Here is a 25,932-nt window from a genome sequence, read left to right on the forward strand (position 1 = left end):
ACATGCTAAAACATAATGCTGCATCCGCAACATGCACGACTCGTATCTACAACTTACAACTACATAGATGGGGGTGGATACATCATACATGAATGATCAAACCAATAAGAAAAGTGTGGGCTTGAGAGAGAGAAGGTTAAGAGAGGGGGAGAGGCTAGAGAGAGAGAGAGAGAGAGAGAGAGAGAGAGAGAGAGAGAGAGAGAGGCTTGGGGAAGAGGGAAATAAGAAAGCAAGAAGAAAAAGAAAAAAAATGAGAAAAAAAAAAAGAAGTTGTAGGCTTGAAGGAAAGTGACCAAAAAGTGCCTATTTTTTCATAATAAATCATACGAGCACGTACCGTACCATATCATACGAATCGTACTGTATGGATCAATCTGTATTATGTACAGAGACGACCATGCTTTTGCCTTTGACACCCATTGTATCCTTAGGGTCCTTGGCTTGTTACCATGAAATAACTACCATGTACATCACATACGCTAAACAACCTTGCACATTTGATTAATAACTTAATCAAACGTTATCAACAAGATTAAAGCATCTCCAAATTTTGGGTCTCCGTGACACTAAAGTTAAGGCAAAGGAAAATGCCATCAAAGTCATTCCTCCATATTCGATAAAATCAGCTAGTAACCCCAAGACACCTCAACGTATTGACATATAATATGAAAAGAATAAACCCAAGACAAACTAGGAATGATAGTATCTTGTATAGTGCTAACTACTTAAAGAGGGGGAGAGAGAGAGAGAGAGAGAGAAGTTGGAAACTATGTGATTGCCAGCACAAAAGCTTTCGCCACTATCTTATCTGCATTTTTACCATTGTCTTTGTTTTGTTTTGTTTTGTTTAGGGGGAGTTTTGGACTCTTTATATTTTGTTTGTGGTGGTTGGAAGGGAGGTTACAATCATCGGAAAGGGTACGTTAAATCCACTTCCATTTCCATCACAATAGCCTGTCACATTGCTAATGGCAGCTATGCCCATCAAAGGTGAGTGATGTGATAGGGGACAACCCTCCCCCTTGTAAGAATGTACAGATAATTGAAAGCATGAAGAGAATCATGAATATTGACAAAAATAAAGGACAAATGAACACAACAAACTCAATATGAACGGGCTATGAAATCCATAGATGAAGCACTAGATGTATAGTACAATACCAACAAGACAACAACAGAGGATGACCAATTGTAGTGTCTCAATCTCCCTCTCTTCAAGGACAACAAGAATGAGAGGAGTGGAGGTTGGAGCATAAAAAGAACCGTCAGAATGAGACACGACAACTGGAGAGCCCTAAGACATAGTCACGAGTGACAGTCATTTTTAGACTTAAGGATTGCACGGATAATAGCTTCTTTCCATCCTGTGTCCCATTCCATGTGACTATATCGTCACAACCGACAGGGATTCCTCCCTATCTCCAGTCCCATTTTGCATCACTTGTGACTATGTCATAAAAGCCTTGAGAGGAGACATGAGACAACTAAAGAAACCCTAAAATGGGCCACCCAACTACCTCTGTCTAGCATCCAACTAAAGGCTAAACATAGTGCCTAAAGCCTATGATGCATATTAAACTAACACACTCTCTCAAATCATGGGTGATCAACACAAAGAAATATAATCATGCCCCATGCAATAGCAGTGATCTACTAGAAGCCATAACATCATAACACATATGAACAATGACAATCTATTAGGACCACGGATACCCAAGCAGTGGCTGATCAAGCCACCAACAAGGTGCCTCAAAAAGACACTTATGTCAATGTCAATCGTACCTAATCCCTGATCACAGAAACTGAAAATAGACCAAAATCTTGATGCATGTCACCCAATGACTTGCAAAACCACATCATGACCATAATTTCCCTCCTTCAGCCACAATACTGAACTGTCCCTCAAATGTGAGAACAGCCTGCAAGCAAGCATTGCTGCTGTCCAAACCTTTGACACCAACTCCAAGGTTTGAGCTGCTAGACTACATGTGGCAAGTATCCCTCATGGTCCACTGCATTAAGAAATCAATGAGGCCAACAAGCCCCACCACCACCCTCTGACAATTACTCTCTAGCCTCAAAATTTGTGAGGGATGATAAAATCACTAGGTCTAAAAAACTTACCCCTGGGTCACATGCAATCCTAGCAACACGATCAAAATCAAAGAAGTCAAAGTTTGAGGATGATGAAGAGCCCCAATTGCCCTTGCCCTTCTTCCCCTTCTTCTACCGAAAAGCATCTCGTCATCCTTCTGTGAATGCCCCTTCTTGCCACAGAATAAGCATGTCACATTCTTCTTCTTGTCATCCCTCTCTGCACTTGCAAAAGCTTGAACATGTGGAGTGCCAGCTTGAGATGGCATCCTCCCTCGTAGCTTCGCCAAACCACGCCTCCAAAATATAACTCCAAGGTGGGCAATCAATGCCTTTAAGCTTGTCCTCAGTAGAAGAACATAGCGGTGCCATGAGAGTGAACGAAGATAGGAGTTAGAAAGAGATATCTGGGGCACTTCATATCAAAGTCAGCCTATTCAAACATGAGTTCAGCAGTTCAATAGTTCATATACACAAGCACGTAATAGAAGTCAATGTAGTAAAGAATCACAACCACCGACACACAAGGCCCTCTCTGAAAATGAAAATGCAAAAGTGCAGGGTGCAGATAGCAAAAAACAGGTTTTACCAGCCATTGGATAACATCAGCTCATAGACAAAGATAAGTGAATCTTCTGAGTCTTCAGTGAGTCTTCAGCACAGAAGGTGGCAACAAATCAGGCCTTGGAGAAGTAGTTTCAGCCCTAAAAGACCAAGCATCAGGCAAAAACAGAAGGAAAATAGCTCCGGAGACTGAGAAAACAGGTTGCCCAGCACCAAAAACAGTTTGCTGAGCACAAAGAGAGGTTGTCAACCAGGTAGGAAGGGATAGAAAGCTGAAACTTAGGTTTAGAAAGCTCCATCAGCAGAAAATGCAGAGCTTCAGCCAGAAAACCAGCAACACTGGTCGTTTGATACCGTGTGAGAATGCACCGATGATCATAAGCATGAAAGAGAAAGGGTGAAACACTGATGGAAAGAAAGAACGCATGAACACAAGAAACTCAAAATGAACCAGAAATGGAATCCATAAGATGAAGCACAAGATCTATAATACAAACAAGGCACCAGTATGATGATCATTGATGAGGAGCAGCAGTGCCCCTAGCCCCTAGTCTCCCTCTCTTCAGGGATGCAAGATGATTTGATACAACAAGAATGAGAGGAGTGGAGCATACATAGTAGCCTCAGCTGAGACACGAGAAACTGAAGAAAGCCGAAAATCCTCAGGGTGAGACATGAGACAACCGAAGAGACCCTAAAATGGGTCGTCCAACTGTCTCTACCTCGTGCCCTACTAAGGACTAAACACAGTGCCTAAATCCCATTAAATGTGCTAAACTAACATTCCCCCGCACACACCCTCCCCCCCATTTCCCCCCCCCTGGCGGGTGGATGTCCAACATGTCCCTATATAAGAACATCATGGGGAATGTATTTCTAAGTCCAAATGCTCCATCGAGCCTGGAATTGCGACTATGAATCATAACTCAGATGTACTTGGAGTGAATGACAAATACAAAAGTTAAAGATAAAGTATGGCCCTGGTTGAAGTTCTAGTCATGCTTCCATGTTGAGTTCATGACTACCAAAGAGTAGTTTCTATATCCATTCAGTTCACCAATTTTAGCACCCCTTTCACAAACATAGATAGAAACATGAATAAATTGTCTTGCTTGTAATAACTTTATGCTAAAGATAATCAGGGCAACTTTAAACTACCTTCTTGCCTATTTTTTAGTAGCTCCAAAAAAGTAGTGGACTCGCACACCTATGAAGATCCCAAACAAAGAAAAAGGGACTCAGCTGAATATTTCATGAGAAACCAGTAAACATTTTATAAAACATTACATGATGTTCATTCAATTTGCTATTTGAAACTATATTTGTTGACATGAATATCAACAGATATATTAATATATTACTAGAGCTCTTCAAAAACCTAACAAAGACTTGAGGATGGATCTAAAACTAGGGTTACAATAATTATGTGGGACATATACAAGGAGATGCTCTTTAGTTATTCAATCGACTATGTAAGAGGCACCAAGTGAATAAACCATGCGTTGTGCAAGACTTGTGGCATTGTCACTCAAACTCTGCCTCTCTCCACAAGTGCTCTCCTTGAGACAACTTCCACTTCATGTCATGTTGCCCATGTCTCTTAATACACCATGATTTCTTTCATGGTACTAGAGCCAAATGCCCTCCTTCTCTACCCTCAAATTACCATTTCCTACCCTTCATCTCAAGCTCTCAACCTCATTGCTTAGAAGTTGAACCCCTTGCTTAATTCCCTAGTCTATCACACATCCTTCTTAAAGGCCCTACTTTTGCAAGTCCCTTGCTTTGCTACAGACAAACAAAGAGAATAAATCTCCTTATTGAGCTTTCAATGCAAGAGTCCAGTATTATCGTGCCCACAAGCAAAGCATTACATAGCTTAGTGACCTCCACTACTCAGAAGGAACAAATGTGGATTGCAATTAGTGCTTCATCTTGTCTTATCATCATTTTCTATGTTTTAAAAAGCTCATTTTGAGCTCCTTTAGCTTACAAAAATAGGATAAGATTTAAAAACCACTAAGTTTGCTTTCTCTATCAGCTCAATGTATACCAAAACGGCCTACATACTCAAGAAAATGCTTGATACCTCTTTCGAATTTATGTTCATGATGTATGTATAATGTGACCATATATATTGAGAGGAGAAATGTATGCATGTATGTGAGAAAATATATGTCATATTTCGTGGACAAAAGACCTCTGTACTTAAGATTATGTAACCCCGCCAAAATCTTGTTTTTGCAGCTTGCACATGCTCTCTCTCTACTGTCCACACCCCATTTGCGGAGGATATCAGGAGGATATCTCAGCTGAAGCTATCCATCATTGCTATCTACCACTGGACACCTGCTGCCAAGCATTTTGCTGCTGTACCAGAGCCCTCTATCAACTGGGGACTGCTGTCCAAGGCTGGAACAGCCTGCATTTACAGTTATCCCACCTTCCGGAGCTGCCATACAGTTTGTTTTTCTTCCACCCAGCTCTTCATGACCACCAGACTGCTGCATTTTGCTGCAGCCGGCTCCGTCCTACCCAACACATCAGCCACAACCTGCATTTTGCTGTTTGCAAGTCCACACTGCTTCCACCTCATCATTGTTGTCTGCATTTGCAGATTTCCAACATCCAAGTGCTCATCTGTCACACTAATCCAACATCCACTGCTGTGTTTCCTCCTGCCAGCCCCTCACAAAGGCTGCCTTGGTACATTTCAGGATCCATTAGAGTATGACACACTCTCCAGCTCATGCTCTCTACCCCGGTCCTCAAGACATAGGAGTTCAAGGGTTGTCACAGTATTCTTCACTACATGATGGTTTGTTGCATTGACCAATGTATTCTATTCATTATTCGTTCATTATTATTCACTATGTTCACTGTCTCTATGTTACTCTAACCCTTAACTGTGTTTATCAATCTATGTGTTTGTCATACTATTGTTTTTGTGTTTTCTGTGGTAGAGCATTTCTTTACATGGTATCAAAGCTAGGTACTCACTAAAGAAACCTAAGCCCTTGATCAGAAAGCTTACCTCGGAATCATTCTTGTCAGATGTTGCACATAAATCTGATGCGGTTGCAAGGCCATCAAGACCTCCATTAGGGATGGGGCCCCCTCTTGGAGAGAGAGATCCAAAGTATGTTCCTTATTTTCAGTCTCTCTCTCCTACTTCAGTGCAAGGTACACAAGTTTCTACTTTTGTCCCTCATATTTCTTTTTCTTCGCTACCTTTGCAACATTAAGGTAAAGATCAAGATGAATCTAGAGTACCATATGTTGATCATGCTGAATCTCCCATTGAAGATCCATTCATGTATGTTAATACAAGTAGGGATGATTATAGAAAAAAGATTGATAATTATTGTTCTTCCTTTCCTCCTTTCAATTTTATATTCCGCATCATCATCTTCATTTCAATTTCCATCCATTAATCAAAATCAACTTAATGCATCTTCATTTCAAAACCCACGTCTCCCACCCACTGCTTCAATCACCTCATAGCATTGCACACACCACAACGGGGGGTTCTTCAAACACATGCACAGCCTTTAGAACCTCTACATCTTTTGTTCCGAGTGATGCTCATGCACATTTGGGAGAGGCTTAGCCTCAATCCTACGCACCTTTGGGTTACACCCAGCAAGGGGTCCCTACTACCTCTACTTACCTAGGTGTCAACCAATTGACACCACAGCTTGCCTCCATGGCTATTCCTAGTGGGCCTTCTAGTTATGCTATTGTGCCTCAATTGACAGCTACACAAAGTTTGAGAGTCCCCATGCCTACACCACAGGTACCTTTGGGTCCCACTCCGATTTTTTCTACCTACCCACCTTGCCCCCCTTTCTATCCTTGCTACCCCTGTTACACTTCCACACCTCACAGTTCTTCATCCTCATTTACCAAGCATGTCTTTAATGATAAGACTCGTTTTAACGGGTCTAACTATACAACTTGGTTGAATCTAATGAGACATGTTCTTGACTAACACAACTTGTGGAATCTTGCCAAATGCTGGAACCCCAACCAAACCCATTACTTGTTCCACCTAAGGTTATCCACTCATGGAAGGCTAACTTTTACCTGAATTCCAGTGAGAGCTATAGCATTTTGACCTAGTATCAAAGTGGTGGCAAAACTTGATTGACCACTATTCAGCTCAAGATACGATTGTCATATTAATCTCACCATGAGCTCCAAAATTTCAAGATCACTGACCCAAATGACCCTAAGGTCAAGTTGGCTCAGTATGAACGACTTCTTGGCAAATTCCCTACTACAAGGTCTCCTAAGTCCCTTGACGACCAAGTCACATGGTTTCTGAACAACAAGCTGCCTACAAAATACTTCCATTTTGTGCAATAGGTGGTCTGAGTCCTGACAGCCCACCATGCCTACGTTCTATGAATTTGAACTATGTTACGCTCGAGTATTCCATCAGTTTTATAGTGCTTCCTCCATAGGGGGGCCTTTTTTTGTTTCCTCTCAAAGGAGGCAATAAAGACAAGGCAAGAAAAATCAAAATTAAAACTAAAGACGAAATCAAAACCAAAACTCAAATCAAAACTAAAACCAAGTTGGCGAGACCCAAGCAAACTCCCAGTCATCCTTAAAACCTGGGTGGCGAAATCTACTAACAAAAAACCAGTATTGCCAATATTGTCAGAAGGCAAGCCACTTTGATGACAAGTGTCAATCAAAGGCCACAGGCACGCAACCTAAAAATACTCAAACCCCCACAGTCAACTATCGCAACCAATATCATTCTCAACCCTAAAGGGTATGTTTGACTAGTTTGCTAGACATAAAGCTCACCTCATCTTCATGGAACATCCAAGGCTTCAAGTTTTGTCCACATTCGCAAGTTATCTTCCGATGATGCGACTAGCAAAAGCCCACTCTATCTAACCGAGTGTTGAGAAACCACTTCTTCAGTTTCCCCACTTCAGTTAGGGTTTTGCACTGATAGCCCCAAAAAGGACTAGTGTCCACATTCCGGTCATTTCGTTAGTGGGCAACCACACAATGCTAAGCCACCCTAGATGGCTTAGGCCTGTAAATAAGTTGTCAATTCAATCATTCTTCACCCCTCTACTTCCATCATAAGACACCCTTCCCTTCTCTCTCCAGCACTTCCACTGCCCTCACACCCCTTCAGGAGGACATTGTGGTTTATGGTGCATGGCTTCCTTTAACCATCTGCTACCTCTACTTTAGGCACCCTCTTCCCACACTATCAAGCTTTGTGTTTAGCTTTTCCTTGCCTAGCATCATCATCTCGACACAAGTGTCATCTCTCTCTCTCTCCCCTAGCGCCATTAGATTTGCATTTGTTTGCCTGGAGACCTCCTCCACATCTACTGTCACTTTCCCCAACTAGGCATCAACATCTTCTTGCCAAGCATCACCCCACACCCGGCATTAGTTTCTGCAGCCCGCTGCCCCAAGTACCTACATTATTGGGTTGACAAGCCTTCACACGCTGCATTTACCCTCCTAGTGGTTGCCCCTTCACCTAGTGACCTCCATCTCATCGGACAACAGCTCACACATGCCTCAGGCATTTGCATTTGCTGCCCATGCCATCTCTTCGCGTCCAAGGAGTGCACTTTGCTCCCTCAACATCTAGTGATCATCTTCTTCCTCCCCAATGGCATCAAAGGTCTACGCTTTACTCCCTCAACAGTTGTCCTTCACCATCGGCATACATCTTCAATAGCCCACCGCCCAAAGGACTATCTATTGCCTAATTCAAACAAGACAATGCAATCATCTTCTGAGCTTTGGATCCACTATATCAACTTTCCTTCTCAGCATATTTCGATGCTTTATTATCTTGTTCTCTTGTGTTTTTGAGTTTCACTTCTTGAAGTGAACGATACGCAATGGAAATGCAATGGTCAACGATAGCGATGGCAGATAGAGAGAAAAACATAAGCAATAATAAAGAGTAGTAATTTGAGAGAGATACACGATGTTTGGGTACAATAGAGTACCTCTTTTAGGTTTTTGAGATAGATAGATATGTAAAAGTACCAAGTACTAAAGACCAATCTATGTTCTAGATGCTCCCCGCCATCATGTCGCGAAGCTCTCCCCCCCATCGTGAAGCGCCAGTCCTCCCCACCCCCCACCATGCTCCCTCTCGATAATCCTCCTCCCCTCCCCCCCCGCACTACACCTGCCTACCCGCCCTGCGCCCCCCGTCTACCTGTGGCCACCTGCCCACCGCCTACCCGTGGCCACCTGCCACCCGCCGCCTACCTGCCCCCTGCCTTGCCCCGCCCCCCCTTGCGCCTATCCCGCCCGTTCCCCGCTCCGCCTTCCCCCCTAGCCGCCCGCTGCCCCCCCCCCCTTCTCGATAGCACAGCAGCGTGATAGGTAGGTTTCCAGCAAGGACGTGCAATGGAAACCTCTGATCAGATACCGGCGCATTCTGCGAGTGCCTCCCAGTCAAACACCTTGCCCATCATCCTCTCTAAGGAACAGCTCTTAGCCGTCCGTGCCACAAAGCTGGAGTTGAAAGAAAAAGCAATCTTTGGTCAAGTCGTTAGACACTCCCCATGAAGGGCCCAGCTACCGGATTGGCTCCACTCCACGCTGCACATTGGCACAGCGCAAATCGTGGAGGCAGTCCTCATGGGCCGAGGGATCTTCATGGTTCGACTCACCTCTGCGGACATAGCTCGTGAGTTAGTGGAGAGCTCACCCTATGCCTTCACGAAGGGGGTCATTTACATGGTTCCTTGGTATAGTGGCTTCACAGTGGAGACACTTGCGCTCCACAACAGATTCCTCAGACACCTAGTCACCTTACTTTTCCCCGGACTGGCGCTTGAGTACCGCCAGTTAGTGGTGGACTTTTGATGGCTCTTCGGCACAGTTCATCCTGCCTCCTTCGCGGATGCAGTGATAGCTGCAAGAGTCCCAAAGGTATGAGTGGCCGTGAAAGACAAAGAGTATACCAAAGTTCCTGGAGAGTGGCCGTGAAAGACAAAGAGTATACCAAAGTTCCTGGAGATTGAGACAAGAGGTTACTCCTTTAGGCAGCAAGTCATTGTGACTGGGCAACCAAGGCAGTGCCTACGCTGCCACGACTTTGGCATCATGCAGTAGATTGTGCGCATTTCAAAGCCAAGGCGGCTCTGCCGACAAGCCCACAAGTGGACGCTAATGGCTTCACACGGGTCCAGAGATGACAAAGAGGGAGACGGCAAGGGGGCCACAATCAGCTCCTCAGACGCAGCCTTGACAGCAGGGAGCAAGAGAGCGAGCGACGCCCCCTCTGCACAGTACTCCACAGCCCCCTCTTCCTGCCCCACTCGACAGGATCCTCCACATCCACCACCCGTGCCACAGACTACCTCACCTAGGAGTCCACAGCCCCCACACCCACCCTCCCCAACCTCCCATGCCCCCCCACTAACCCTGGCCCACAGCCCCCCCCCCCCCTTCCAGGGCCACCAACTCCCCCCACACCCACAACGTACATCCGACAATCCCACCATTCCTCAATCCTCTTCCCTCCCACCACCTCCCCTACCGAGCCCCCCCTTGATCCGCACCCGGTTCAAGTGATCCCCCCAAACCCACCCCCCCTCCCACAAGAGGTGATGAGCCACACATGCCTACATCCTCCTCGCACCAACAGTTTTCCCCCTCCCACACAGCCACCAACTCATCTGCCCCTGTCGCCCATCACACTTTCACGAGACAGGCACAACTGTTGCCACACGAGTTCCGTAGTGGCCCATGGTCCTACCTGAGAGTTATGGAGCGTGGAGAGTTCCCACTACCTCTAGAGGTGGGGATCTTCGTGGTTCATAAGTCAAGGAGGGGCAAGGTCCATCTATTAGCACCACCAGATGGACCAAACTACACTTTTTCCTTGAGTCTTCTCACTCAGGGAATTGGACGACAACACAGATAGAGGAGTTGAAGAGTTAGGTGGCGGACCACATCGCCCAATGGATGGGAAAAGAAGGACTAGCACTGTTTGCACAACAGTGGCCTTGTTGCATGATGCACATTAACTGACGGGCTAGTGCCAAGGTTCCACACTTGACCATTATCTTTCGAGCCCCTCCACAGTGGAGAGCTCCGAGGGATGTGATCAAGTGGCCCCTGGAACAAGCAGCCCGTTTCTACCAATGTACAGAGTCACGACTCTCAGCTTGGCTGATAAACCCATTGATAGTACCACCTGGAGCATCTATCACCCCTATCGTCTGGCCGAGGGCCACCATGGGGGACTGAAGTTTCCCATCGAGACCTGCGGCAAGCATACTTGCATGGGGCACGTGGTTCTAAAAAGTTGATTGTTCGATAGGAGCTGCAACCTGCCCTTGCCGGACGGATCGACATCTTACTTCTACAAGAACACAAGCTCACTCCCACCCAAGCCCAGCGGGTAGGAAAGGTACTCCCGGGCAGCTCGCACACTTACTGGGAGTACGCCATAGATACCCACGGCAGGAGTGGAGGCGTATGCACCTCTATTGGCCCGAATCTCTTGGCCGGAGTCTCACTGCTTATGTGTGAGACCACGGGACGATAGCGACAGGGAGGGTTCTATGGATCAAATTGGATATTGGGGACTCGTACCTTGGAGTCCTCAATGTCTATGCCCCTACGGAGATTAGAGCACACAGCAAGTTCTGGGTGGAGATCGCAGATGGACTCCCAGAGGTGGACTCCTAGATCGTTGGAGGAGACTTCAACAACCTGGAGGCTTTGGAGGACTAACACGGAAAAGGCAGAAACTACAAGGGCATGGCTGGGGAGGAGCAGAAGGCATGGGAGATCTTTCTACTGGCAGTAGGAGCACGCGATGCCTGGAGAGACCCTGCCTTCCACAGGAGGGAGAGGTTGTTGGACTTCTCTTGGGGCTAGGTGGAGTCCTGCTAGAGCGCTTGGACAGCTTTTACATGGGAGAGTGGGTAGGCTCTCGTGGAGGCCAGATTGGGCAGTTGGCGGGCACCACGTTGTTTGCCCAATTCTCCTGACACTTGATCCCCCGGCATCTACCCTAAACACACGATCTTCTCGCATCCCTAACTCATCCCTGACTCGATCTATAGGAGGGAGGAGGTGACGAGACAGATAGAGCAGATTTGGACTAGGGAGTGGGCAGGAGGGACCGGATCGCAAAGGAGGTTGCAAAGGTCCTAGCCAAGTCGAGCAGAATCTACCAAGAGGCAGCCATACAAGCCACACAATAGAGCTGGGAGGAGGAGAGAGCACTCCGGCGGGAACTTGCAGACAAGCACAGATTATTACAGGAGGCACCAGGGAATCCCACCCTCTACGCATAGGAGGTGCGCACGCGAGCAACCATTGCTAGCCTAGAGGACAAGCGCTCGGAGTTCTCTTTCCACACCTCAGCAACTTTTTCGGCGTGGAAGGAAAACACGATGTGCAGGGAATTTTTCCACGTGCACCAGCCTCGCACCTCAGGAGAGCTAATACACAGCCTTCGAGATCAATATGGAAGGACTCGTTCTAGCCCAAACAAGGTGATGGAGATTGCCACCGACTACTACAGACGCCTTTTCCAACAGGAGACAGCCTCAGCTAGAGAACAGCGATGTAGACAACAGGTCTAGGATCACATCATGTCCCTCTTCACAGAGGAGATGGGACGCTCCCTCCTAGCCCCCTTCACAAATAAGGAACTAGAGAAGGCTTTCTATACACAGGACGAGCAAAAATGCCCGGGAGAGGATGGCCTCTCTAAGGTCTCCTTCACTACCTACCAGGAAGTGGTGAAGGACTCCCTACTGATGGCCTTCTAGGAGATTTTCACTTCAAGACAGATGCCAGGGAGTCTTTCAGCAGGACTTATCAGTCTTCTCCCCAAAGGGGGAGACTGGTTGGAGTTTTTCCAGTGGAGACTGATCACCTTATTGCCACTGGCCTAGAAGGCACTGGCAAAGATGATTGGTAGGTGACTATGCCTCGTGCTTCCAGACATCATCCATGACACACAAGAGGCTTTGTCCAGGATAGGAGCATCCTGGTCAATGTATTCACCCTCTTTGAGACGAAAGAGTGGGCTCAACACACTAAGCAGATATTGGCCATAGTACTTTTGAATTTCAAGAAAGCTTATGATAGGGTGGATTGGGATTTCCTAGAGGGCATCATGGTGAGGTTGGGTTTCCCCCAAACTTGGATTCGTGGGGTCTCCGCACTCTACAGATTGGCTACCAGCAGGGTTCTCATAGGTGGTAGGCGAGGGGAGGAGTTTCGGCTGGAGATATCGGTCTAGTAGGGCTGCCCCCTGGCCCCATACCTGTTCCTACTCTTTGCAGAGGCGATATCACACTTCCTCAGGTCACATGTGAGTGGATTACACAGCCTCCAACTTCTCGTAAGAGAGGAGACTGAGTTGTTAGACTAAGAGTATGCAAATGATACATCACCCTACATAGAGAATGATGAGTTGATGCTGGAGAGAGTGAAGCTGGATCTTGAGGTGTTCTGTTCTACAGCAGGAGCGAAAGTCGGTTGGTTTCCTCACAGACCCGAACTCTAGCACGGAGTGGGGTGTCCACCTGGGATTTAGATGGGTGGACAGAGGGCAGTCAGACCGTTCATTACCTAGGGTCTAGGTGGGTCTCGACGTCACTCCCACCCAGCAGTTTCTTCCAGTCCTCGATTCTATTCGAAGGAAGCTGACCTACAAGAGCACGGCTCGCCTCTCACTAGCAGGTCGAGCCCTGGTGGTTAACCAGGTCCTCCTTGCAACGGCCTGGTATATCGCCTTGTGTTGGTGCTTCTCCTCATCCTACATAGTGCATCTTCGCCACCTAGTGCGGAAATTCCTTTGGTCCGGGTGAGACGGACCCACGGATTCTAGGGCCAAGGTGGCGTGGGCGACCATCATACGACATCGGTCAGAGGAAGGCCTTGGGATCAAACCCAAAGTATCAGACTATAGCCCTCTTGGGCAGGCTAGTTGTCCACGGCCTCACATCAAGAGAGCATACATGGAAGGTCCTAATACATGAGGATCTTCAGGATTGTAGACCGAGGCTTGGTGGTGTGTGGAGGCTATCCCTGAGATGGATCTTCACGTCAGTCCAGATCACCCCCCCCCCCATATCATCTTTCCTACGCAGCTTGCTCTGCGTGTGGCAGGGCCTCTATAAGGCCCTAATCCAGAGCCCCCCAGGTTACCAAGAGGAGATGGACCGTCAACCGATGATCTGGAACCCCTAGGTCAAAGGTCGAGAAGGGGCACAGATTGGCGAGTGCCCCCACATCAAGTGGGCTGGTTGGGAGGCCGACCCGGCTCATACCATCAAGACATGGCGGGAGGTGTATAGGATGGTGAACGAGAAGGTACTGCAGCGAGTATCAAGCTGCCAAAGAGGAGTGGAGCTAAGGAGAAGGGAGATAGATGCAACAATATCTCAAAAGTGGCTTACTCCCCCGGTACGAGAGCCAATAGAGCCCGGGGAGGTATGGGCCACTAGGTTTTCACCAACAGGTATCCCCCTACAGGTGGCAAGTAGAGTGGGTAGCACTCCACCTCGGACCCTCTTCACCATGCAAAAGGGGGGGCGTCTGGCTCTTGACAGAGGACAACAGGATGAGGGAACAGTTGTCCTTTCATGGAGAAGGATCTGGATGATTGGCCTTCAGGGGAAGACATGGCGGCTAGACCCTTTTGTCTTCTGGCAAGAGCTCAGGGAGTGGAGCCTCTAGAGTTGGGAGGGTAGGCCACTTGATGAGCTAGAGTGGGATCCAAGAGAGTGACTATGGCCGGCCACTATGGTCACCAAGAAGCCACCGAGGTTTCTGGTGTACACTACCAGGATTGGCAGACACGTATTGATGCAAGAGGATATGGATTGGGCGTCGTCGTGTAGCAGACACTGGGCAGAGTACAGCATCACTGAGCCTTTCGACGTTCTAGCGCTGCCTATGGGATAGTTGGAGGCCGAGGAGGGTATCGTATTTCTTATGGCTAGTGGCACATGGAGGCTTGGCGGTGGAAAGTTGACTTGCCCAGATGCAAGAGGGAGGTTGTAAGCGTTGCACACAACAGCCTCTAAAAACCCCAAAGCACCACCTTTGGTCGCGTGAAGTGACACAACTCGTGTGGAGAGGAGCATGCCACATCCTTCACCGTATAGCACCCAGCATTGATTGTATCTCATGGGGAGCTTTCTACTGGCAAGCACTCAGCCAAGGCCATCACCTTCTATATGAGGTCGAGATGCAGGACACGATATTCATTATCGAGGCAAGGTCGTGTGCAATGGTCGGTTTGGAGACTCTACCCATCCACCAGGTATTGGAGCCAACAACAAACCACTTTGAGGTATGGGAGATCATAGGGAGTCTTACTGGTTGGCATATCTGGAAGGCGCAGCATCAAGAGGCTTTCAGCGGAGAGGGAATTTCAGTACATGCAACCTTAGTAGAGCTCTGGACCTCCATCATCTACTTCCTCCGCAGCTGATGGGATCAGGTGCAGGGTGAGTCCAAGGCTTGTCAGGAGCTCCGATGTCATTTCATGCGTACTTGGGGCAGCCAGGACCTGTTTTTCGTGATGCAGGCAAGTAGCCCCAAATGGCGATACACCCCCCCTCCATGGCTTCTTGCCCCCATCCTCCCCAAACTGCCTTGAGAGGCTTGTATACATGATATATTTGTGACTTTCATCAGCTCCAGCTAGTCTATTGAGCATGAGCACTCCGTTGTAATCAGTTTTTTTTAGTAATATAATCAGCCACATTTTACTTGTCAAAAAAAAAAAAGTACAAGTACTAAGGATGCGTTCACAAGCATGCACCTATAAAAGGCACAATGGCCCTTTATTCCCAACAATCTCCCATCTAAAGGCAACGTGCCTTAAGCTTGAGGAAAGGAATTTACTAAAATACAAAAATATCCAACTCCCATCATCTATTAGCGCAATGAGAAAACCACTCTCTTGAAAGACACTTCGTAAGAAAATTTGTAGGGTTATCATCTATATATACCTTGACAAGCTCAATGCTTTTGCTATTAAGTACATCCATGATAAAGTAATACTTCACCTATATGTGCTTTGTCTTTGCATGAAAGACACGATTCCGTGCTAGCAATATAGCACTCTGACTATCACAATGGAGAACAAGGATCTCAGTAATACCAAGCTCTCCTACCAGACGTAAAGGCAATAAAGCCTCCTTGCATGCCTCAGTGGCAGCCACATACTCTGCCTCTGTAGTAGACAATGCAACACACTTCAATAGCCTGGAGATCAAAGAAGCTCCTTCCCTTGTGAAGGTAAATACATACCCTGAAGTAGACTTTCTACGTCAACATAACCAGCATAGTCTGCATCCGAAAAGCCAAAGATAGATACCTTCTGCTTTCCAAAGCAGATGCACAAATCCTTTGTGCTCTTAAGCTATCTCATGATACCTTTCACTATTTCCCAACGCTTTTTGCCGCAATGTGCCATGTACCTGCTAACCACTCCCATTGTAAATGCTATGTCAAGACATGTAGCAACCATAGCATACATCAAGCTACCTACAGCCTAAGCATAGAGAATCTTGGCCATTTCAGCCTTTTCATCATCAGATGTAGGATCATCGTCCTCTACAAGGAGTTTCACATATGGACACAATGATACACCAATTGCATTCCCCCCCTCCATATTGAAACATTGCAAAATCTTGGATACATACTCTTATTGTCACAGATAAAAAATACACCTCAATCTGTCCCTGAGTATATGCATGCCAAGAATGTGATTTGCCTCACCACGATTCTTCAAGTCAAAACTACTGTGTAGGTTCTGCTTCAAGGTGTCCAAAGCATAAACATCCCTACCAGCAATCAGTAGTCCAAAGCATAAACATCCCTACCAGCAATCAGTATGTCATCCAAAACTGTTGTGTAGGATCTGCTTCAAGGTATCTGAAGCATAAATATCCCTACTAACAATTAGTATGTCATCCACATACAAAACCAACACAATAAGGCTGTCATCTATTGCCTTCTTGGTATATAAGCGATGATCCACTTGACTCCTTTTGAATCCTTGAGATTGCATGAATGTATCAAACTTATGACACCATTCACGCAATGTCTCTCTCAGCCCATACAAGCTTTTGTTGAGTTTACATACTATCTTTTTCTTCCCCTTTGCTGCAAAACCTAATGGCTATTGCATATATATGTCCTCATGCAGATCACTATGTAAGAAAGCAATCTTTGCATCCATCTGTATGAGTTCCATATCCTCACATGCAACCAAACCCAATATGGTCCGCAAAGTATTCATCTTGACAACAAGAGAAAAGATCTCATCAAAATCAATCCCATGTTCCTACTTGTACAATCTTTTCGAGCTGTTTATGCATGTGATCTTCCTAGAAGATAACGTCATTACTGCATACAATTTTTGTTTAGTCGGGATTCCATAATCTATACCCCATTTCGCCCTTGTCACTATATCCTAGGAAAATGCATTTACGAGACTTTGACTCCAATTTGCTGTGTTGTTCCTTGCATATGTGCACAAATGCCTCACAACCAAACACTCTCAAGTGTGCATACGAAGGTGGCTTGCCCAACCAAACTTGTTGAGGGACTCTCCCCCAAAATACCTGTTTGGTGACCGATTTATAAAGTATACGGCTGTCATAACAACCTCGGCCCAAAATCCATGGGGTAATGCAACATGAAACAGCATAGTACGGACCTTCTCTTGAATAGTCCTATTCATACGCTTTGCAACACCATTTTGAGGCTGATTATGAGGGGCAGTGAGGTCCCTCTTTATCCCTTTGTGGTCACAAGAGGCTTGGAAGGCTTCTGACACACCATTTTCAAAGCAAAGACACTTTAATATCTTGCTGGTCATATTTTCAGCAAGTACCAAGAATTTTTTAAACTTATCTAATGCCTCATCTTTACAAGGGATTGAGTAATCCCATACTTTGTGTATGGCATCATCAACAAACGTGATCAAATATTTATTTGCCCTTAGAGACAACCCTAGCATCTCACATACATCTAAATGTATCAACTCTAAGGGTGAAGACTTTAACGAGAGAGACTTTTTATGTGACATTTAAGCATACTTACCAAATATACAATGATCACAATGGTCAAAATAAGCATACCTTAAACACGGCAAATAACCCAAACGAGAAAGCACTCTCATTCTAGTTTGGCTCGTATGTCCCAACCAGCCATGCCACAAAGACACACTTGGCTGCTCAGTTATGGTGACAACATTGTTACACACACTAGATACATGTAGCGAATACAGAGTGTCACTCTTAGAGCCCTTAGCAACAATCCTACACCCCTTACATATCTTCCATTTGCCATTCCCATGTGGTGTGATAGCCTTCATCATCTAGCTGCTTTGTGCTTATCAAGCTCTTCTTGAGCGGGGGTACATACTCACATTATGCAAGGTAAACACTGAACTATGCTAAAATGCCAACTGCACACTGTCAATCCCTACAATGCTACATGCATAGCTGTCCCCCAAGTGGACAATACCATGTCTACCACTATTGTAGTCAGAAAGCCATTCACACTGTGGTGTCACATGGAACATAGTATTTGAATCAAGAATCCAAGTGTACATAATATCATCAGAATTTGAAATCAATTGTTGTGCACTAAAAAAATAAGCAAAGAGTACATCACTCCCACTATCACTCTCGTGACTGACTAAATGACTTCCTCTATCTTTACACTTCTTTTCTTTGCATGTTGGCTATCCTTTTTCTCATTTTTGCTATCATTGCTACTTTTGCCCTTGCCCTTCACTTTCTTCCACTTAAAGCAATCCCACTTGAAGTGCCCTTTCTTGCCACAATGATAGCACTCTACATCTTTTCCACCAAACTTGTTGCGTGCTTTGTTTTCAGACTTGCTCTTTTGCTAGGATCAATCTCTAGTATGCAATGCATTGTAAAACTTGCTGAATTATTTTGCCTATTTAGGTCTTCCATGAGTAAAGACCTCTCCATTTATGAATATAACAGCATAGCATTGGAGTTACTCATTGATATCCTAAAAGTATCCCAATTTTCAAGCAAAGTGCATTGCAAAAATATTGCCTTGAACTCTTCATCAATGTTGAACTTCAAAGCAAACAACTAGCTGAAAATAGAGTTGAACTCATTCAAATGTACAAACATGGTTGTACCTTCCTTTATACGAAGGTCCATCAATTTCTTCAACCAGTAAACTTTGCTTGCTACAATTTTCTGAGCATATAACTCCTCAAGTCTTTGCCACATAACATAAGCAGAATTCAATTTCTCTATGTTAAATAACAAAGTGTCTAACATTGAAGGCTCTATGGTAAAGTGTGCAAGATCATCTAACTCATCCCACTCATCTTGATCCATGGTTGTTGGTTTAACCCCCTTTGTCTTTATGGGCTTCACCTATTTCTTTCGCACCGAGACGTTATAGCACTGCTTCTGCCATATGGCAAAATTGTGTGCACCCTCAAGCTTCTTGATGTGCAAAAGATTGTTGCTATCACTGCTGCCAGCCATGATTTACAACTCAAAAATGACTCAAAAGTCAACAAATACAAGCCCAACTGTCACACAAATGACCAAGGTACAAAATAAATACCAACCAACAATGAAAAAACCAGGTAATTGCAAAAATTTCAGATCTGCAAGTCAATTTTCAAAGTCACAAAATGTGTGTTACAGCACACCACAAGTTATTGCAGCTGTTCCACGGGCTAATACTTCAAATTGCATGAGAAAGCCTCAAATTTTAGCTACAATTTCTGCTCCAAATGCATCTTGGGCACAAATTTGACCCACACAGTCAAAAGCCCCAAAATTTCTCTGCTCAAACTACTTAAACTGCATCAAGCATAACTCCTAAGTAGATTCCACAAGCCAATTTTGTCAAAATTTCACAAATTTTGCAAAATCCCCAACTTAGCTTGAGGTCCAATGCACTCAATTTGCATAGAAATTATACCCCAAGTGCATTTCAAGACCAAATTTGAGACGCAATTTTGTAAATTTTGCGAAAGCCCCAAATTGTGTGGGGTGCAATGTGTCAAAATTTCAAGAAATTGTAATTGTCACTGTGCGATTTCCACAAATACATCAAAAAAAAAGAACTCAATTTCTGAGACCCAAATGTATGCAAAGTTCACAAATTTTACTCAGACAAGTAAAATCTCCGAGCATACATCAGAAGCCCCAAATTCCAGGAGTAAATGCATGCACAATCTCTGAGATGCTTCAATCTGTGCTTAGTAGCACATGACAGCCCGCAAAATTTGCCAAAAGGATGAACCTTTGAAAAAAAAAAAGTGATTTTTACGCCCCCCCCCCCCCCAAAAAAAAAAAATGGTGATCTGCCAAGCTGCTGTGTGTGACCTGCGCTAACCTGGAAACTGTCGCCTGACTACCAAACTGCTGCATGGGGCCTGCATCTGACCTGCGCTGTCCTGGAATGTGTCGCCTGGCTGCCAAACTGACTGAAACGTGACCTGGAAGCTGTTACCTAACCTGCACTAACAGAGAACAACTCTCGCCTGTTGGAAACAGACCACACCTGACCTATGAACTGCCTAAGGCAGCTGTGCTTGACCTGTGTGTGTTACCTCTAACCTGAAATGAAGACGACCTACTATTTTCTTCGCGTGGGACAAGCTGGCACAACTCGAACAGACTCCAGGAAGTGCGCTCACAATAACCGATGTTTTCATACCAGTTTGAAGTAATATGCAATGGAGATGCAATGGACAGTGATGGTGATGGCAGATAGAGAGAAAAACATAACCAACAATAGAGAGTAGTCGTGTGAGAGAGAGATGCACGATGTGTGGGTACAAAAGAGTGTACCTCTTTTAGGTTTTTGAGATAGATAGACATATAAAAGTACAAGTGCTAAGGGTGCATTCACACCTGTGCACATATAAAAGGCACAATTATCCCCAACACTTCTCTCTGTGTTTGCCATACACACTGTTTCTCCCCGCAAACCCTGCTCTCCCTCTACATCGTCACATATTCTCACATAGTATCAGAGCGCAAGAGCTCAAAGAGCTAAAGACCTTGTTCATCAAAGAAGGAAAAGACAGGTTGCGGCATCAGCATCATCCACTAATTTTCCCCTTCCGCAACACTTCCTCTCCCTCCCACCCTCCCTTTTACACGTTGACACTCCAATGCTACGACTTCTCCACAAGCAGATGGATAGACAACGGGGTGCTCCTCTTCCAGCATCACCAAACCTCCCACTGATGCTTGCTGGCATGGACCTTTGCTCCCTACAGCCCCGGAGTATATGCATCTTCCCCCAAACACTCGTTATGCCACCGCTCCCTTCTTGGCTACAAAGTTTTATTCTGCACTGGATTTCAGATTTTTATGCTCAAGGCAATAAGACACATCCAATGCACACTAAGTCCTATCAAGCACAAGGAAGATCATCAAGCACCACGGCCTCCTCGCATAGCTTTGCAGTCCACTCCATTGAGAGATAGCAATTGTTGCCCACCTTTGGCTCTCAGCATGAGCCTCACCTCTCCCCACCCTAGAGTACTCAAGTTCAAGAGGCCACCTCTAGGAGTCCTTTGACATCCTCAACACCCCAAAAAACCTTCTTCGGTATAAGTGGCAACACTTCCTTCATCATCAAATGATCTGGAGTCCATGATCCATGAGTTGTTAGATTCTCCATCTCCTGCTAAGGAGCATTTAGAGGGGGATGTACATTGCCCTCAGAGGGGGACTCCTTTGGCTTTAGAGGGAGTCCCTACGTCTCTAGCCTTAGAGGGGGCACCTACTCATCATGAAGTTATTCCCCATCATTTACTCTTTGGGGATGGCTATCTTCACAATCACTTTTCCTATTCATACCCAGGATCTTCAAGTACCATCTAGATCGGAACCTTGCACATAGGGTTGCAAAGCTAGTGGCTTCTTTCCCAAGGTGGAGTCAGGTTCTACAATTCATCTCATCTATTGTTCCTTACCACAAGTTACATTTCAAGTGGAAATCTTGGATCTCTGGGATCTTCTACATCTTCTTCATATCTCTCTTTGCTCCCCTTTCTTCATCCCTTTTTGGACCTAAGAGAGGGTGTTGAGAAACCACTTCTTCAATTATCCCACATCAATTAGGATTTTGCACTGACAGCCACAAAAAGGGCCGGTGTCGACATTCTGGTTATTTTCGTCAATGGGCACCCCCGCAGTGGTGCACCACCCTAGATAGCATAGGCTTCTGAATAGACGTCACTTCATTCATTCTTCACTCTTCATTAATACTTTCCCCCTCTTCTTCTATCATCAAACACCCTTCCCTTCTCTCTCCAACCCTTCCACTACCCTTACACCCCTTCAAGAGGACATTGCGGTTCGTGGTTCGTGGTTCGTGGCTTCCTTCCACCATGTATACCCTTTGTTTCAAGCACCCTATTCCCACACTATCAGACTTTGAATTTGGAGCTTTCCCATGCTTGACATCATCATCTCCACACAAGCATCGGATCTCTCTTTCTCTTTTGACGCCATCAGATTTGCATTTGATTGCCTGGAGACCTCCTCCACATCTCGCATCACCTTTCCCACCTAGGCATCAGCATCTTCTTACCTTGCATCACCCCACACCTAGCATCAATTTCTGTAGACCTCCTCCACATCTCGCATCACCATTCCCAGCTAGGCGTCAGCATCTTCTTGCCTTGCATCACCCCACACTTGGCATCAATTTTTGTAGCCCCAAGTACCTGCAGTATTGGGTTGATAGGCCTTCATAAGCTACGTTTAGCCTCTTGGTAGCTGCCCTTTCACCTAGCGACCTCCATCTCATAAGGCATCAGCTCACACAAGCCTCACGCATTTGCATTTGCTGCCCATGCCATCTCTTAGCGTCCGAGGACTACACCCCGCTCCCTCGACAACTATGATGATCTTCTTCCTCCCTGACGCATCAAAGGACCGTGCTTCACTCCCTTGACACTTATCCTTCACCATCGGCATACATCCTCAATAGCCAATTGCCCCAAGGACTATGTTTCGCTCCCTTCACTATGACGATTCCCTACAAGTGCTACCGCCTGATTCAAATAGGACAATGCAGTCATCTTCTGAGCTTCAACTCCATTGTATCAACTTTCCCTCTCGTAGCATGATTATGTGCTTCATCATCTTGTTCTCTTGTGTTTCTGAGTTTCTCTTCTCTCTCAATGTTTGCCATGCACATTGTTCTCCACCCAAACCCCTTGCCTCTCTACATCGTCGCATATTCTGACACCAGGCACATCATCTCCTGTTTGGATCGTGCATAGTGGAGCCACCCATTACATGACCCCCATTCATGAGATTTTTCTTCAGAGCCCTTTCAATTGGGAATGTCCATTGTGGGAACAGCTCCTTGGTCAAGATCCATGGTCTAGGTCGTGTCAAGTTCGATATTAACTAGGGCCGAGATATCACTTCATTGAACAATGTGTACAATGTCCCTCAGCTTGGAGTGAACTTATTATCTAGTTAATAGCTTTGTCAATTGGGGTGAGTAGTCTTATTTACAATAACCACAATCGAGGTCGTAGACTCTCAAACTAGTTCAGGGATTGCTTGCAACGAGGCACAACCTAGTAGCCTCTACAAGATGACTCAGTTTCTTTCCCAGTCAACAACCACGAATTGGATGTTCCACCGCTTCCAGACATTAGCCACCACACGAGCCTATGAACAATGAGCACCTTTGGAATTATCGCTTCGGACACCTTGGGTATGGCTCACTATATGAGTGTCACACGGTTAGATGGTTGAGAGCCTTCCACGCCTAAAACTGTCCAAGGATGTCTGCCCAACTTGTCATCTTGGGAAGCAACACCGCACACTATTTTCTCAGTAGACCACACATAGAGCTAAGGTGTCTCTTAGATTAATCCATACCGATCTTTGTGGGCCCACATCCACTGCCCCCCTTAATGGCCCACTATACTTATTTTTCATGTCTAGCCTTGGTCAATTATCCTATTTCTTAGGAATGGAGGTAGTTCAATCTGGGGATTGCATTTTTGTGTCACACCAGAAGTACAACCTTCAGTTAGTGGAACAGTATTGTTCTAATCAAACTTGTCATGTGGTCATGCCACTTGATCCCACTCTCCACTTATCTAAGGATTCCCTAGGTCAGCCCTTCAACGAGCACACATATAGAGATGTAGGTCGGATATTGCATATTGTGTTCCTTTACTTAGTTGGTATTTCAATGCACCTAAAATGTCACATTGAATTGCTTATATGCGTGTGTTGAGATATGTTTGGTATACTTTTTCTTATAGTCTGACTTATTGTCATGATTTGCTTTTGCAAGGGTATACTAATTTGGGCTAGGATGGAGATCTCAACACTCGGCGGTCTCATGACGGCTATATATGTTCTCGTGGGGCATCGATCCATTTTATGATCAAGTCGTAAGCAAGAGACAGTGGCTACTTCCACAGCTGAGGTAGAGTATCAAGCCCTCTTTGATGGCACCACAGAGGCTATCTACTTTTACATTTTCTGTGGAACTCTCCAACTATCATCTACCTTGACAACCAAAGTGCCATAGCACTTGCTAGTAACCCAATCATCATACCATTGACGCAACGTATTGGAGTTCACTTTCACTTCACCACAGAGTAGATTGAGCTAGGCACCATCCACTTAGAGTTTGTGCCTTCATATGCCAATTTTGCAAATATTTTGACTAAGGCGGTCAACCATCCAATTCGACAATACTTGCTACCCAAGATCGTCGTGGGTACACCCTTCCCTACTGCTTTGAATTTATCAGGAGGGGTGATTCCCTCTGGCTTCCCCTTCCACATTGAGAGGGAATGGCCTTCTTCTCTTGAGGGTGACAAGATTTTAGTTCAAGTTATTGCTTCAAAGACATTTATTAGTTTGTACATTCTATTATTATCCACATCCTCTAGATGACCATGATTGTAAAAGGGCACTTGGGCAAGTTCAACTACAAGGGCCTATCCAAGTGGCCCCATTGCATTGCATTTTGCATGACCATGATCACCTAGGTTGTCTCTTGCATAACTCCAATGCATCGGCATTCTATTCTTGTAAACATATACATCTTTGCACATTCATCTCTTTTCAATCTTTTGGAGTGGTCAACTCTAGATCCACCATATTCACAGCAAGTCACGTGGCAATCTCCCAAGGTACTTTCCCTTGCCTGCTTAGCTTGCCTAGCTTGCTTCCACCTATCTTTTTTACTTCCCCCACATACCCTCCATAGATTTTCTTCATCGTCGACACCCAGTGGTGGTTGGGATAGCTTGTCTGTTTTATCAAGGTCTTGGGTGTGACCACCCCTTTATTCTCCCCAAAGGACACAGATTACTCAATAGGACAAAATTTGATTAAAACCCTCACTTAAAGTTAAATCTATTCAAAATAATCAAAATCCCAACAAAAAAAAAGGATCAAAGTCCACTGTGGTTCCATCCACCTTTGCAGGTCGTGATAGCCCACTAGGCAACTGACAAGTACCCTTTGTCTGATGCCTTGGCCTCTTTGGGGTGATCATTTGGGCTCCCTTGGTAAGATAACCATCGCATCTATAGTCTCGGTAGATCACTGGGCAGTTGATATGCACCCTTTGTTAGTAGATATATCAGCTCATGTGTGAGTCTATGCATGCCAAATTCGGTTGGATACATCTCTATTCTTTTAGACATTTTTATTGTGCTTTATTTGTAGCATTTTAGGGCATTTTATGCCAAACGACTAACATTTAATGTTGGCTGTCCAATTGCTATTCATCGCATATTTTTTGCCTACATATTGTGCTCCTCCTCCTCCTCAGTCATTGTATTCATCACCTAGAGGTCCTAATTGGAGAGAGGAACCAGTGAGTGACTCACTGTTGTACACGACTATCTCATGACTTGGTATATGGATTCCACTTCTCGAGCATTCTTCTGAGTTCTCTTCTTTTGCAGAGTTCTAATTTTCTCTCTATCTTCTGTTTAGAAGTCTATTTCAAAATACATATACACTTCCCTTGCTGCATCCACTTCTAACATGGTATCAAACTACAAGATCTATGTTCCTGCTGATGTTTTTCTGCTGATTACAGCTTTGTTTTACCCATTCTGATCAAGCAACCTGCTGTGCTTGCTATCCAGCCTCTCTCTCATCTACAGCAGCCTAGTTTTTTGCACTAGAATCTGTGTTTGTAGCCTACGTCAGCATTCTGCCCTGTTCTTGTCAATTTGCTGTGTTTATCACTTCA

General features: G+C 45.3%; 1 protein-coding gene across 3 annotated transcripts in view; it reads right to left on the reverse strand.

Moving 5' to 3' along the window:
• LOC148023475 (ATP synthase subunit B) overlaps window positions 1-25,932 on the reverse strand; it is a 160,071-nt gene that overhangs the window by 104,566 nt on the left and 29,573 nt on the right. For 2 of the 3 annotated variants that reach the window (XM_087696462.1, XM_087696461.1), the window contains exon 3: window positions 3,817-3,865. The exons of the other annotated variant lie outside the window; for it this stretch is intronic. In XM_087696462.1, coding sequence (XP_087552588.1) covers window positions 3,817-3,865 — 49 coding nt within the window. The remainder of the gene's footprint in view (window positions 1-3,816; window positions 3,866-25,932) is intronic. 3 annotated transcript variants of the gene reach the window in all.

This window comes from Lygodium microphyllum, chromosome 16, assembly GCF_053477565.2.
Source record: "Lygodium microphyllum isolate KBCC chromosome 16, Lygodium_microphyllum_v1.1.10, whole genome shotgun sequence".
Taxonomy (NCBI): domain Eukaryota; kingdom Viridiplantae; phylum Streptophyta; class Polypodiopsida; order Schizaeales; family Lygodiaceae; genus Lygodium; species Lygodium microphyllum.